General features: G+C 36.0%; 1 protein-coding gene across 2 annotated transcripts in view; it reads left to right on the top strand.

The window, feature by feature from the left end:
- The window catches only part of LOC115964029 (DENN domain and WD repeat-containing protein SCD1-like), a 57,813-nt gene extending 46,551 nt beyond the window's left edge, over nucleotides 1-11,262 (top strand). For both annotated transcript variants that reach the window (XM_031083314.1, XM_031083313.1), the window contains 10 exons: nucleotides 7,253-7,514; nucleotides 7,612-7,811; nucleotides 7,931-7,995; nucleotides 8,112-8,235; nucleotides 8,539-8,720; nucleotides 8,814-8,885; nucleotides 8,981-9,141; nucleotides 9,257-9,298; nucleotides 9,558-9,766; nucleotides 10,897-11,262. In XM_031083314.1, coding sequence (XP_030939174.1) covers nucleotides 7,253-7,514; nucleotides 7,612-7,811; nucleotides 7,931-7,995; nucleotides 8,112-8,235; nucleotides 8,539-8,720; nucleotides 8,814-8,885; nucleotides 8,981-9,141; nucleotides 9,257-9,298; nucleotides 9,558-9,766; nucleotides 10,897-10,992 — 1,413 coding nt within the window. In that variant the 3' untranslated portion in view covers nucleotides 10,993-11,262. The remainder of the gene's footprint in view (nucleotides 1-7,252; nucleotides 7,515-7,611; nucleotides 7,812-7,930; nucleotides 7,996-8,111; nucleotides 8,236-8,538; nucleotides 8,721-8,813; nucleotides 8,886-8,980; nucleotides 9,142-9,256; nucleotides 9,299-9,557; nucleotides 9,767-10,896) is intronic.
- Nucleotides 11,263-16,431: the final 5,169 nt, after the last annotated feature.

The following is a 16,431-nucleotide window of genomic DNA, read 5'->3' as shown; positions in this document are numbered from 1 at the left end:
TCACCAAAATGTGCCCCCTAAGCATAAGATTATCCAATGTAAGGATTTGTCCATGAACCGCTATCCACACAAAAAATGCCACCCTCTTAGGAATCTTAACTTTCCAAACGCCCTTCCATGGAAAATTGGAGGCAAATGCACCCCAAATGTTATTGTAATAGGACCGAGTATTAAACTTGCCATTCCCATTGAGACACCAATGAGAATTGTCACTCCCAATACCCCTAGGGATCCGAGATTGAATAAACTCAAGGAAAGAGAAGGCAGCCTCTAACTCCCTTTCTTGAAAATCCCTGTAAAATCTCACATTCCAAAATCTATCATTTCCACCCTCCCGGTAGCATAATACATCAGAAATGTAAGCATCTTTGTCATTAGAACACACATACAATTAAGGATAGAGCATTTTAAGTGTGTTCTCTCCAATCCACTTATCATACCAAAAAAGGATACAAGTGCCATCTCCCACCACTAGGGCCACAAGTTTGGAGAAACTCTCCCATCCATCATGAATACCACGCCACTGACCACATTCGTGGGCCCTTCTACATGCTTTAGTAGTCCACCCCCCTTGACCCTCTCCATATTTAGTTACAATAACCCTCCTCCAAAGGTGAGGACCTTTTCTTCCAAACCTCCATAATCATTTCCCTAACAAGGCTTTATTAAAATGCACTAACTTCCTGATCCCCAAACCACCCAATTCTAACGGTAAACACACCTTCTCCCAAGCCACCAAAGGATACTTGAAACACTCTTCTGAAGATCCCCATAAAAAATTTCTCTGAATACGCTCCAACCTATCAGCCATAGCTACAGGAATGACAAATAAGGATAGATAGTACGTAGGAAGGTTAGAAAGAGTACTCTTCAATAGAGTAAGTCTACCCCCCTTTGATAAATAAAGACGCTTCCAACTTGAGAGTTTCTTCTCCATCCTCTCCAAGATAGGATTCCAAACAAATGTTATTTTATATGGAGTGCCCAATGGCATTCCCAAGTATTTCATAGGCAGACTACCCACCCTACAACGAAGTATGGCAGCCAAAGCATCTATATTTCCAACCTCCCCAACCGGAACAATCTCACTCTTCCCCGCATTTACTTTCAAACCAGTAACTACTTGGAAGCATGTCAAAGCCAGCCTAATAGACATCAACTGATCTCTAGAAGCATCACAAAACAAGATGGTATCATCTGCAAACAGCAAGTGTGAAATGCGTACCCCTATAGAGTTAACTGGCCCCACATGAAAACCACTAAGCAGACCACACTCCTCAGTTTTCTTCAAAATCCTACTTAGCACTTCCATTATTAAAAGGAAAAGAAAAAGAGGACAGCGGATCACCTTGTCTCAACCCACGGGAGCTTCCAAAAAAACCTACCGAAGAACCATTCACCATAATAGAGAAGCGAACAATAGTTATGCAGGCCTTAATCCACCCCCTCCATTTCATCCCAAAACCCATTCTACCCAACAAATAGAATAATGCATCCCAATTCACATGGTCATAGGTTTTTTCAATGTCCAATTTACAAACCACACCAAGAACATGACTGTTCAATCTGCTATCTTTGCACTCATTAGCAATAAGCACTGAATCCAAAATTTGTCTCCCACCAACAAAAGAATTTTGAGACTCAGAGATGAGACTATCTAGCACAACCCTCGATCTATTTGCCAACACCTTAGACAGCAGCTTGTACACACTCCCTACCAAGCTAATAGGCCTAAAGTCCTTAACATCAATAGCATTATTTTTCTTGGGAATTAGAGCGAGAAACGAGGCATTTAAAGACCTTTCAAACACTGAATAGTTGTGAAAGTGCTCAAAAACAACCATGGCATCCACCTCCACCACACTCCAACATTTTTGGAAAAAAGCCATGGTGAATCCATCTGGCCTAGGTGCTTTATCCCCCTCCATCTCCATCAAAACCTAGGTAACCTCTTCTTTAGAGAACTCCGTCTCCAAAGACAACCTTTCATCCTCTCAAATACAGGCAAAATCAAGTCCATCCACAGTTGGACGCCACATACCTGTCTTCGTGTAGAGATTTTGATAGAACTGAATCACTTGAGATTTAACAGCAGATCCTCTTGTAATTTTTGTTCTTGATTGTTTGAACCCTTGTACACTCCCTGTGTACTAGGGTGTTCCATTTTTTTGAGATCAATAAACTTTTACTTATCAAAAAAAAAAAAAAAAACAGCAGATCCGTCCTCATATAAGACTCCATCTACCTCGATACTTCTAATGTGATTAGCTCTTCTTTGAGAATTCGCTAATCTATGAAAGATCCGAGTATTGTTATCTGCTTCCTTCACATACAGAGCACGAGACTTTTGTCTCCAAAAAGTCTCTTCTAAAGCAACTAATGCTGCAATATCACCTTTAACTTGTGTTCGGCGGGATTGTTTTGCATTGGAGAGACCCAACAGTTCTTCCTTAGCATCAAGACCCATTAATTCAGATAGCAAACACTTCTTCCTAAATGCCAAATCTCCAAATTCTTCCTTATTCCACTTCTTGAGGTCTTCTTTAAGAGCCTTTAATTTATGAGCAAGAACAAAACTTGGGGATCCTATAAAGCTATACCCCTCTCACCATTGTTTAACTCTCTCGACAAAGCCCTCAACTTTGAGCCACATGTTCTCAAACTTAAAAGCACAGTGACCCTTACCAACTCCACCAACTTCCACCAAAAGCAAACAATGGTCAGAAATAACACAAGGGAGCACCCTTTGAGACACATCCCCAAAATGATCCACCCAATCCACAGAAACCAGAGTCTTGTCTATACGGGACATAGCGGCGTCTCTAAACCAGGTGAAAGAAGCCCCATCCAATGGTAAATCCACTAGATAATTATTCTTAATAAAGTTCGAGAATGCAAACATGGCTAGGCTAAAAGTCTCACAACCAAGCCTCTCACATGGGTATCTAATAATATTAAAATCACCAAATAAGAAACAAGCTATGTTCCACCTGACACGTACCCTAGACAGCTCCTCCCACAAAGCAGCCCTATGATGATCAGCATTGGGACCATATAGACCAGTACAAACCCGTTCAAAACCATCCAATACTCCCCTAAGAAGAACACTAACAGAAAACTGACCAACAAATACATCAATTTTCTCAACCACCCGTTTATCCCAAATCAACAAAACCCCCCCAGATGTTTGAACCACATCCAAAACAACCCAATCAATGAAGGGGCTACCCCATAAACTCCGCACAATAGCAGAATTTAAAGAAGAAAGTTTAGTTTCCTGCAAACATACAATATCACATCTCTATTCCTTCAAAAGATTCTCACAAACCTCCCTTTTTTGGGGGTTATTTAACCCCCTAACATTCAAGAAAGAAGTCTTAAGGACATTTATAACTACCAACTGCCCCTAAACTAGTCGACGAACCTTTGTTCCGAGAGTAAGTCCCATCATAGTTTACTATAGATATCAAACCCCACAATTCCCTAAGACCTTTTTGTCTAGCTTTAACAGATTGCCAATTACAACCATCATTAGCTACCTCAAGACACTCCTATTCTAATAAACGAAATAAAGCCACACATTGAGCTTCATGTTTCACAATAGGAAAACCCACCATTTTGCAGAAGCTATTCATCATTATAGACACCCATTTCAAATGTTCCACCTTTGACGCATCAAGCTCACCCTCCTCAGCCACCGTCCTCAACACCATATCCTTAGCTACCCTAGGGATCCAACAAGACAATGGAGCACACTCTAGAGGACCATTCTCCCCATTACCCGAATCTATATTGTCAACTCCACCCCATGGAAGAAATAGAAGCTCAGACTCACAATTTTGCATTCCATCGACATACGCAACTTCCGACACTGTTTGGAAGTCACACCCCTCTTTGTCACTCACGCATGGTACTGCCGTAAGTACTTCCTCCACCTCCTCAGACCAAGGGTCCCCCTCCCTACCCAAATTATTCAAGCAAGAAAATTGATTTGAAATCTCCCACTGATGACGTTGGAGAGGATTACCAGCCACTGACTTATCCTCTGGCGACGGCACCGCCTGATGTGAGCCTTTATCCATAACATTGGGCTACTCAGGATTGTACGAGTCCACATTGTTCCTCGGATCGTCTCCAATCTGCCTCTCAACCTCCCAATCAGGAAGGGAAGCCACCGACATGGGGGCGAGAAGCTCCACAACTGGGAGTTTAGCCCTCATCGGAGCCATAGGAACCACCATCAAAGGCTCCGGTGCTCTGCATTGAGGGATGTGAGTGCTCCTTACTAGAGATCAAGTCTTTTTTCTTGCATACTCTCCCTATTTGGAGTATGGCTTTGTTGCATTGTTCTTGTTTTTCTCTTCCTGCTTTACTTGATCATTGTAATTTTGGTTCTTGCTTTTTGCCCCCACAGTACATCCCCAATGTACTCAGGTTGGCTATTTTTTTCTTAATAAAATTTTTTCGTTACGTATCAAAAAAAAAAAAAATTATTTTGCAGTCTTTGTGTACTTATTTTTGTCATACCTCAAACCCAATAAAGGTCTAGTGCATGAGAAATCCACAACATAAAAGCACCTATAATTTTTTTTTCTTTGACAATTCCTTTCAATGATTCCCAAACATCTAGTGTATAACATTGATCGACAAAGTTTGTACATTAAACTCCCCATATGCTTCCAAGGTAAGTCAGAGCTCTATAAATAATTACATGGACCGCTGGCCACAAAAGAAAGGAGGTTTGAATAATAATTATATATCAATAACTTGCCCAATGGGGATAAATGTCATCAACATTGTTAGATACAAAGTAAATGAGTCAAGTCTCCTCTAGGATGTACAACGCCAACGAAAATTCTTGGGTCCCACCTCAAAAGTCCAGCCTCCAGTTGTAGTTGCCTAACTATTACTAGTCACAAAACCTGCTTCAAAAAGAATAGAATGAGACAAAGCCCAGTTAGTAGCATAATTAATTGGTGGGAAAAATGCAAGTTTCATAATGATGATCATATTACAAAACATGTTATAATATGGGAATTTCCATTTGAATTCTACAAAATCCTTTTCAGTAATAATATGACAAGAATGATTGAAATAATGCAACACAAAGTTTCTCAAAATAACCACCATGAAACTACATAAAACTACATAATATCATTGAGTTATAACAATGTCCAATATCATTTCAAAACTAGAAAACCTCACCCAATGCTACATGACGAGTCATCACAAAAATGTTGTCACAAAGGCAATGTCACGCAACAAGGGAAAAACGATATAAAGAGCTCACAGATTACATGTACTCAAAATACATAGTTTATTTCCAAGTAGTTTCATAAAATCTTTAAATGCCCAAGATATCCACAAAGTTCTTGAAGTCTTCAAAATCATTCCTTGTCAAAAGTGTTTGCATTAATTTCCCAAAGAACACAAGTCAAGATATGCATCATTACTCATTAGAATTTCCAAATAATACCATAAAGTCATAAAATCCATAATCAAAGGATTAAATCAAAGATGCTCGTATTATTTTCTATGCCAACAATTCATGCATTTTCCCATATGCAATATCGAATATGATGCACTTTTCATATGTAATCGTGTGTGTCTATATATATATATATATATATATATATATATTAAGGGTTACAAAACAACACTTTCTAGGAAAATATAGTTCCACAATCAATTTTCCAAAAAATGTGTTTAACCCCAAAACAAAATTTCATGCAATATGATTATTTTTCTAAAATCCTATTAAGAAGCTACTTACCTTGCAACCTGCAAAAAACCTAATTTCCAAAGCTCCAAAGGTGGTTAGCTAGAACCTAAAGAATGCCAAGCAAACCTACCAAGATACATATAAAGCTTGAAATTGCGTCTACCTCTGAAATAGAAAATTGCTAAACAAGTGACTAATTTAGGCAAACTTAAATTTTTAGAATTTTGGTGTCATCCTACCCACCTCATTTTAAGACAAACACTTTTATTGGCATGGATAAATCAGCTATACCCCAACTCTTCCAAAAATCCTAGGTAGACATCATTCTACCCGGTTGGCTATAAGTCTTCCATTGAGTTGGCAAGGCCTAGCTTAAAAATCCCATCAAAATGAGTCTAAAGTCATTAGGTCCGCACAATAATTTAAGTTGAAAAGATTAAGCCCCTAAAGTAAATTCTCCCACATTCATAGAATTCCCTTTAGTCATGCCCAAAGATCTTAATCTCACATGTATTTGACTTACAAAACCACTAAACAATATATTTGCAAGTCATAAACTCCAACTTATAATTATAAGCCATTCAAAGCCTTTCCTTTTTCCTTTTTTTTTTTTTTTTTTTTTTTTTTTTTTTTTTTGTTTAAATTCCTTTTTGGCCTTAAGATCCTAAACTTTATAAGTTGTTTCCACAAGATTTACACAACATTTTCAAGAGAGACTCATGAAACAAGAAATATCACAATATCCACCAAGACAATAACCAATCTAAACCCTTAACTAGCTCCAAATAAACTCAATAGCAATGAAAAATTAGATTTACCAACTATTTCATATTAGAAACCCCCCAAATTTTAGCTAAGCAGAAACCTCAAATGGCCATCATTTGCATAAAAACCTTAAACCATTAATCAAACAAGTCCACCAAATCAAAGAGCATATACTTACATCAGTTACATGAATATCGCTCAAAAAGCTTAGATTAGAAGGAACTCTAGCAATAACATGAAAATCTAGAACTTAAAATTTTGAGGGGTGTGTGCATTTTTTTCGTTTGTGTGAAAGAAAAGAAAAGAGAGAGGGAGCCAATGGCCAACCAAGAGAGGAGAGGTGGGGGGGGGGGGGGGAAGAGAGATATTGAGTTTGAGTGGTTGAGGGGACTGGGGTAGGTGGGGGTCTTCTAAAAAATCCTGTTACACTTGTTTTGGTTAATGCATTGTCTAATGATGCTTCCCTTTTCTGCAATCCAATGTTAGTCTCAATGATTTTTTGTTTTTTCATTTTACCAGTTCTTGGGTTGATGGTCATTAAATCAAATTCATAAGGAGTTATTAATTTTTCTCACATTTTCATCTCATTGGTCATTGTGTGTTGAGCTGCAAGTTTAATATTTGTTTTTCCGCTTTCTTTTCATCTCATTGTTTATTTTGTGTTTTGATTTTTTCTTCCCCTTTCCTGTTGATTTTATTAAACTGAAGTTTTGCTCTGCTTATGGGTACTTTTGCTAAAAGTTTTCTATCACCTCTTTGTTGCAGATAAAACTCAGAGGATTCTTATCACATATTCAGCAACTCCGTGTTGGTTACTGGGGAATCACTTCTATTAAGGCCCAATCCATGTCATCTCTTGGATTGCCATCCCCACGTTCAAAAGAGGCCACAGATGAGTATCAGCAGCCTGCCGAGGCTTCTGGTGTTGGAAGGAACTGGGTTCAGAGCATGTTCAGCAGGGATACAGCAACCAGAACAAACTCTTTTAGTCGTGTTCGTAAATGGGCTTCTGACGGCGGCAGTTCAGGTAGCCCTTTTATTAATATTACACACTTGTATTATTATTTGTTGTTTTCAGTTAATGTATCACCATATCAACGTGATTTACTGTCTTCTGAGTTCAGCCACAAATGAGAATGGGACTCCTCGCAAACAAGATGTATCTACTGCTGGTCAGAAAAAAATTCAAACCAATGTTCGCATACTTAGGGGTCATAGCGGTGCCATTACTGCTCTACATTGTGTGACAAGAAGAGAAGTTTGGGATTTGGTGGGTGATCGTGAAGATGCAGGTTTCTTTATCAGTGGAAGCACAGACTGCTGTGTAAGTGTTCATATTTAGGTGTTTTCTTCTATCTTACAGTTTCTTCACTTGAGTGGCTTTGTATTATGTTGTGAAGATTTTAAAGATGCAATGTATATTCTTTTTCTACAATCATGCAGGTTAAGATCTGGGATCCTAGTCTTCGTGGTTCTGAACTGCGGGCGACTCTGAAAGGACATACCAGGTTTTCTTTTCCCTTTTTCTTTTTTTGGTGGATTCATTGAAGCCAATCTGCAGTACTCCCTTTGTCTCTTTGATTCACCTTAAATTAATGTCTTTCCTTCCTTGCTTCTTATGAAGGACTGTCCGTGCAATAAGTTCTGATCGAGGAAAGGTGGTATCAGGATCAGATGATCAGTCCGTTTTAGTATGGGACAAGCAAACAACTCAGCTTCTAGAAGAGCTAAAAGGCCATGATGGACAGGTTTGTGTGCTCAACACATCTTTTCTTTGATAAATGACTGGTTATGGAACCAGAAAGGTGTGTGCAGAGGGTATAAGTGGAAGAACAACCAATGCAATGTAACAGTAATAGAGTTGTACTTGGTGTAACTTGAATCTGACCCATACATGTGTATAAATATATGATAACTTATATGCGAAATTGCTAGCTTCTTTTTCTTTCTTTTCTTTCCTGCTAAGCAATGAAGACATTATGGAGAGCAGTAGTGACGATATATGTAGTTGATGATTGTAACTGAATTAATGTGTATGTCTGTCTTTGTAGGTTAGCTGTGTGCGCATGCTGTCTGGTGAACGTGTCCTCACTGCAGCCCATGATGGTACTGTAAAGATGTGGGATGTTAGAACCGATATGTGTGTGGCAACGGTAGGTCGTTGTTCTAGTGCAGTTCTATGCATGGAGTATGATGACTCAACAGGAATCCTTGCTGCCGCTGGCAGAGATGCGTATGTTTATTGAAAGTCACAATTATTATCAAATTTGGATATTTATATCTAGCTTGTTACCTGAAAGGCAACTTGGTAATACTTGTGTTACAGGGTTGCCAATATTTGGGACATCCGTGCAGGTAGGCAGATGCACAAGCTGTTAGGGCATACAAAATGGATTCGGTGAGAGAAAGGATCATATAATATTTTTTTTGTTGCTTTTATATTTTTTAGGGATGGGTTTAAAGACTCCATGATTTTGTGTGTAAAATACGCAGGTCAATTAGAATGGTTGAAGATACTTTAATTACTGGTAGTGATGATTGGACAGCAAGAACATGGTCTGTTTCACGGGGAACTTGTGATGCTGTTTTGGCATGCCATGCTGGTCCAATATTATGTGTTGAGTATTCCCCATTGGACAAAGGAATAATAACAGGTTGAACCTCATCACCCATTCTGTATGCTGTGTTCTTTCCATATCTTCCTTGGTTACTCCAAAAATTTTAGGGTAGCAATGCTTTTGTGAAATTACATATGATGTCCTTTTTCAGGTTCAACTGATGGACTGTTGCGGTTTTGGGAAAATGAGGAGGGTAAGAGCATTGATGATCTCTTTATTAGTGAAAATTCTTTCTTTCCATTCCTTGGATGTTCAGCTTCTTTTAGTGCTTGACTTTATCTAAACAGATGCATGACACTGTTCATTATAGTACTTTTTTAGTGCTTGACTTTATCTAGCCAAGATTTGAATCTACATACCAAATGAACAGTATCATGCATCACAAGATGAGGGTAAGAGCCAAGATTTAGATGTTTCTTCTTTCATTAAGATTAACTTTGTAATGTGTGCAGGTGGTATAAGGTGCATGAAGAATGTTACCATTCATAATGCTGCTATATTATCTATCAGTGCTGGGGAACACTGGTTAGGTATTGGAGCAGCTGATAATTCTATGTCTCTCTTCCAACGGCCTCAAGAGAGACTTGGTGGCTTCTCTAGCACAGGTTCAAAAATGGCTGGTTGGCAACTCTATCGAACACCACCAAGGACAGTTGCCGTGGTATGTGTTGTATGTCTTTACTTTCTGCTTGTATCATGGCTATTTGATCCCTCATTCAGGGGTGGAGCCACACTAAAGTTGTGTCATAATATTTTGAGATTTCATTACTTTTAGTATTTCAAAGTTTCAAAAAGATATTTTTATCAAGAAATGGATGAATTTGTGTTGTTTTATATACACAATAAACAAATGCGAAGCTTCTTTTATCTACTTAAAAATGCTAAAAGACAACTGAATATAGTATATATGTTTTATTAGAGTACATCTAGTGATGCATGATACTGTTCATGTGGTATGTAGATTCTAATCTTGGCTCTGCTCTTATCCAAAATTGTGTTGTATGCTGTTGTTATCGTACATAGCTTATCTCATCTTTCTCAGCCATTCTGTTAGACTCTGCCCCCGCCCTTTTTTATGCTTAGATTTTCTTCTTCTTCTTTTCTTTTCTTTTTTTGGGTGGGATAAGATTTGGCCCCGAGTGGAGGGGGAAGGGGAATTCACGTTTGGATTGTCCTTGTAAATTCAAGTTTTCCTTTATTCCCTATATGTATATGAATATGTAATTTGTGTGTGCAAGTTAACGTTTGAGAAACTTATTAAACCTAGAGCACATATTTATCTCAGGAAGTTCATTGATTCTGATGTGGGATCATATTGCTCCAATTACAAATTTTTGTTTTTTATTTTATTATTGTAATTTGTGTATTTATCTTATTCATCTAGTTGTGAATATGCTGCGAACCCAACAACTCAAACCCTCACCCCCCTGCTTACCAACTCGCCCAACTGGTGGTGGTTATTCATCTAGTTGTTGAGAATTAACTCAATTAGAACAAAAATCAAACTAACATAAATGGACTTGCTTGATGACAAGTCATTTTGTAAGGTATTTGCTAAATAAAGCATAGAGCGAGAATATGCATGGGCATAAACAAGGGATGCAGATTTAATATGATCATAGTGATTGGTTTATCTTAATACATGGTTTATGCATGACACAAAAGATAACAAATGTTAAAATCAAAGCAATAAATGTCACATCTTGAAATCTTACAATGTGTGATGCCTTACATACAGATTCATGGTTACTTGATTCACTGTTTGACTTTGGCCTCTTCTGTGGTATCCAGGTAAGATGTGTAGCTTCAGACCTTGAGAGGAAAAGGATATGCAGTGGTGGTCGTAATGGACTTCTTAGACTATGGGAAGCCACTATCAACATCTAAGTTTTTATTGTATTTTAGTTCAAAAGGTCAAGGGGTAAGGGTTGCGATGGCAATTGTCTATTTTTTGCCTGGTGTCTGTGTGTAATATGTAAGATGGCTAAATCCTAATTTTGCTTGCTGGCTATGCTTTCACCCTACTGTTTTTATTTGTTTGGTTCATCAATGTATACAAGTGTTTGTATTGTAATATACAAACTTCAGGAAGTGAAATAAAATATGATGTAGTCGAGTGTATCATTTAATAAGAGATTGTCTTCAAATTTTTTTATTCTTCCATGGCTTGAATGGACGATTCACTTAATACAGGGCTAACTTAAACATGATATGTGGTTCAGTACAAGTCAAAAGTGAGAGTAGCAACGTGGTGGTTTATGGCTATTGGTGGTGTTATTTCTAGTTAGCCCCCATTAAGCTATTGTCCTTTAAAAATAAATAAACAAAATCCCATGAAGCTAAGTGGAAGTGTTGCTGCTAGCTTATACAGAGGATTAAGGGCCTATTTGGAATTTTGTTGTAAGAAATAGAGAAAAAACTAGTATGAGTTATGACTTATAATTTAAATAAAGATGCTTAGATTGTTTATTTTTGTTCTTATTTAGTGCCTAAACATTGACTAAAGATAAGTAAAAAATATCGAATATTTTTGTTCATATCAGGACAATTTGACAAAATAAATATATGTTTTGCGGTACATTATAAAATACTTTACATTTAAAATATTTTTATAGTAATTTCTTATACTATTATATATAACTAGCTTGTAATTTCATACATATACATGGATACATTTAAAGATATACAATAAAATGCATAATAAAATTTATATATATATAATTTAAATACTATTGGTAGTCATTTTTATATTTTGTTAACTTTTAAAAAAAATTTGTTAAGGATTTTATTAAGTATAAAATGTAAATTGTCCATGTTTATTTATTATTGTGAATTTTTTTTTTTTTTTTTTTTTTTTTTACGATTCATTTATTTTAGATTTTTTGGTTTTTGTACTTAATAACTCATTTGGATGTTAGCAAAATTAGAAGAACTAGAGGATGAATATTTATGATGTGGTCTCACATTTGATTCTAAAATTAAGAAACAAAACTTTTTAAGAATAAATATTTAGGACATATGACGCAAAATTGAAACTCTAATTTGAAATTCTAATTTGAGTTTCTCTTAACTTCCCCTATTAAAAATGCTTAATTGTCATTTTTTTATTTTGTTTAGTCCCAAAGACATATTCCTAACGATGTCACTACATTAATGTTATATATATATATATATATATATATATATATTATTTGATAAAATGAGATTTTAAAGACATCTTATCATGTATACGGTATACCATTATAAATCTCCACCGTGTCTGTTGATCTCAAAAGCAAATAGTGAAGTTTCTTATCTTCATCAACATATCCCATATGTAATACAAAATCACATTTACTCGGCATACCTCGTGAATTAAGCTAATTATCTATCTATAATGCAGATCACCCTTCAAGGAACGAAACATTAAGCAGCACAATAAATTCTAGTTTGATTCATTGGATGCATCAGATCAACTTGCTGCTCCTGGAAAGTTGGATTCGAGGTCACATTTCCCATCCATCCTATAAAAAAGAGTAACCCAAAGAACCTATGAACTTTGTTAACAAGATGATGGGAATTTTAACAGAATCATGTACTATATTAAAAAAAAAAAAAAAATTGCAAAATAACTATATAATAAAAGTGAAGTTTGGGCAAAATCATTGTAAAAATATTGTAAAGTTGGAGATTACTTTTATTCTGTCTCCGCTTACTTTCTTCATCAATTGTAATCCTCTTTATTGCTTTTCACATATGTAATACAATATCACATGTACTTGCCAATTGCCATCCCTCGTGAAGGAAGCTAATTATCAACTCTAATGCACTTTCACTCTTCAAGAATGAAACATTAGGCAGCACAATTTATTCTTTTCACAATTGATATCATTTCTTGAAAGAACAAATTACATGAGCACATCTGCACCTCAACAAATGAAAATACTTGAAATTTAATAAAAGTCATAAGAATAAAAAACAGTTTAGCTTATTATTTTATCTTTCAATAGGCATTGGAGATGAACAAAAATGTAAAAAGTTCAAAGTCACACACCGCAATTCACAACCATTCGTATGAGTTGATTTCTAATCAACCCCACATTTCTTGATTCATTGGATGCATCATAGCAACTTGCTGCTGCGGCTGGAAAGTTGCATTCAATGTCACATTTCCCATCCATCCTATAAAAAAGAGTAACCCAAAGAACCGATCAACTTTGTTAACAATATGGGAATTTTTACAAAATATGATAATGTTTTGCTTCTTTTGACATGCAGTCTTGCAAAAGTATCACACAGTACTTCTGTATAAAATCTCCTTTCTTATCTAATCAAAATTGTCAAAATTATACTTTAGTAACAAAATTAATTTTGGATATAAGAGATCACATTCACACGCATAATGCTTTGTGCAAATAACATTATTCCTTTTGTTACTCGCAAAGTCAATTACTAGTGCAACCAAAACTAACATGGCTGCATGGGATTAGCTATTATATTGTAGAAAAAATAATGATTTTTAATGGACGTAAAACTGAAATTTCAACATTCCTTTCATTATGGAAATGGCTTCATCATTAACCCAAAACATCTCAAAAGATGGCAAAATGACTGCTGAAGTAAAGATCACTAAATTGTTAAAATCAAAAGGAGATTACTTTTCCATTAAGTAAAGATCCATATTGGTGCAGTTTCAAATACATAAGAATTTGGATTTTCCTTATATTTTAGGTACTTTGAAGTGTTAACTTTCCTATTTAATAAGAGTCATTTGATGGTAGTTTATTAAATATAAAGTATTTAGAATTTTTTTTTTTTTTTTTTTTTTTTTGGTATTTGGTTTTATGGAGCTTATCAATTATCCTCCCAGCCTCTAAATGAAAACAACATTCATCAATTAAATTCCTTTGAGAATTTCAAATTCTTTATTTCTAGTAGATTTAAAAAAAAAAAAAAGGTTTCATGAATTTAAAGAATTTGTATCTGACTAGAACAAGATATTGCACTATTTATGCATGATCATATAATGTAAGTATAAAGATGGTTCCAAGAAGAGTCATAATCATGCTTTGAGTTCTTTAGACGTTAAGACATCAAGAAGTGATCTATTTTATATTGCATCTATGTGCATGCATGGTTACCTAGAGAAGGGTCTATGCCTCTGGCTTGGAGTTCCCTATACTCTTGGCATAGTGCATAAGGCTCGCAGAAGAAGTGGGTGATCCAGTCCGGTGCTGGGGACTCAGTAAGGCCAACCTTCCTTTAACTTTGTACGATATGTGCCTGACATAATGCAGGCCATTCTAATGATGATGGAGATCAACCCGTACAACAGTCCGCTGACATAATGCAGTCCATGCTCTGAGTTAGATTTCTTAGAGCATTCACAGCAAACTCACTACAATTTTTGTTACTTTAACTAATCTACTATTTACGCACAACTACATCAGTTTTAATAATCTATCTATAATCCATTCATATATTATTTTCTTTCTTTCTTTCTTGTCTCCCTCTTTCCCAAATAAACTCATAAAAAAATCAATATCAAAATCAAAATCTACAGTGGTCCGAGCTCTACCACAAAATCTACAGTGATCACAAGTACCAAATTTAGGAACAAGTCAACCCACGAGCTCCGCCACCCACAAATTTGTCATCTCCAGCTCAACCCAGTACCCACCAACTACTTAAATTTTTTTTAAGGTAAAATTATAATAGTCCATTTGGCTTGAGCCTATAAACTCAACTTTTAATCTATGTACAATTTTTTAAATCCTTACTTTTTCTCATATTTTCTTTCTTTATCAAAGTAAAAGTGTATTTTTTTAGCAAAAAATTAGATAAGTTGCTCCCAAATAAACACTAAGTCTCATTTCTTTTACCTGTAGCTATACTTTTACCCTATAAACATTTTAAACAAAATAAACTAATGAAAAACAATTTTTCACCAAACATTTTAAAAACTTCTTACTCTAGTATCCACCATTTTGTGCATGTGATGTGAGTAAGCTTAGGAGAAAAATTAAATGCCTAGGTGTTGTGAGTGTATCCAATGATATTAGGTTTATGCAAAATAGAAAGAGAAAAATAGAAGAAACAATCAAACTAGAAACTCTAGGAATTACAAGGTTTGAACTTATGCCTTTGTTCAAGAGTGCATCTAGAATAATGTTTCACTAAGAAAATAGAGAAATTACAAAAGTGACATAAAGATACACTCATAAAATCCAATCTTAAATACACCTTAAGAGCTCTCTCTCTCACCACAATTAGCACGCCACATATAACAATCAAAGTTATGTGCTAGCTTGAACTCTCTCTCTCCACACAAAAAACCAAAAATATTGCATATATTTTTTGCCTTTTTTTTGTTAATTAGGTTTGTTGCAAAAGACCAATAAGGTTAGCTAGTGCTTGTTGAGTTCAAGGTTGCATTTATTTTGACAAAAAATACTTTCCAAATAATTTTTCATATTTTTAGGTGTTTGGGCCAATTGAAAATGTTGGAAACATGAGCCTCTAAGGCGTAAATTGATTTGCATATCTCAAAGGTTGTAAAACAATTTACACTAAAACAAATTAATACACCCACCCATCACTCCCCACCTACACGATCTCTCATGATTAGGAACCAAATTTTTCATAGTCGTGATTGTCCACTACATAATACCGTTGTTGTGATCATGACCAAAAAAAACCTCGAAGCATTTCTATCGTTCATCCTCCTTTGAACAACTCATGCCATCACCGCTCCATCCTCACACAAACATTTCTCTCTATCTCTCTTTCATGCAAACGATCATCTTCTCCTAAACAATCAATGTTTTATTTTATTTTTTTAATTTTTGCAAGTTTGTATTAGTTTTGGAAAATTTTGGTTTTGAAAATGTGGATATGGTGTTGATTGGATTCTATGGATTTTGTGACACGCCACCAGGAAGCTACCACACAACTTCCAGGCTCACACCGTGTATATTTTGACTAAACATGCCTTACAAGCATTACCACGAAGATCAGATTTCACAGGAAGAATAGCTAAGTAGGGGACTAGACTTGGATCCTTTTATGTCCAATACAAACTGAGGAACGCCATTAAAGGGCAAGTGCTGGCAGAATTTGTGGCTAAATTCCCCCCAACAGTTGACGGTGCACGGGGAATATGCCAAATCTTAGTTAGGCCACGGCAGGTGTACGTGGATGGAGAATCTAATGCGCGTCGAGCAAGCATAGGAATAGTGTTGGAATCACCAGAAGGATTAAAATTGGAACGATCGCTTAGACTAGGCTTCCAGGCTTCTAACAATGAAGTTGAATATGAGGCATTATTGGCCGGTCTCCAAGCAGCCA

This window comes from Quercus lobata, chromosome 10, assembly GCF_001633185.2.
Source record: "Quercus lobata isolate SW786 chromosome 10, ValleyOak3.0 Primary Assembly, whole genome shotgun sequence".
NCBI classification, from domain to species: Eukaryota; Viridiplantae; Streptophyta; class Magnoliopsida; order Fagales; family Fagaceae; genus Quercus; species Quercus lobata.
The sequence above is the reverse complement of the archived record's forward strand: the minus strand, read 5'-3'. Positions and strand labels throughout refer to the sequence as shown.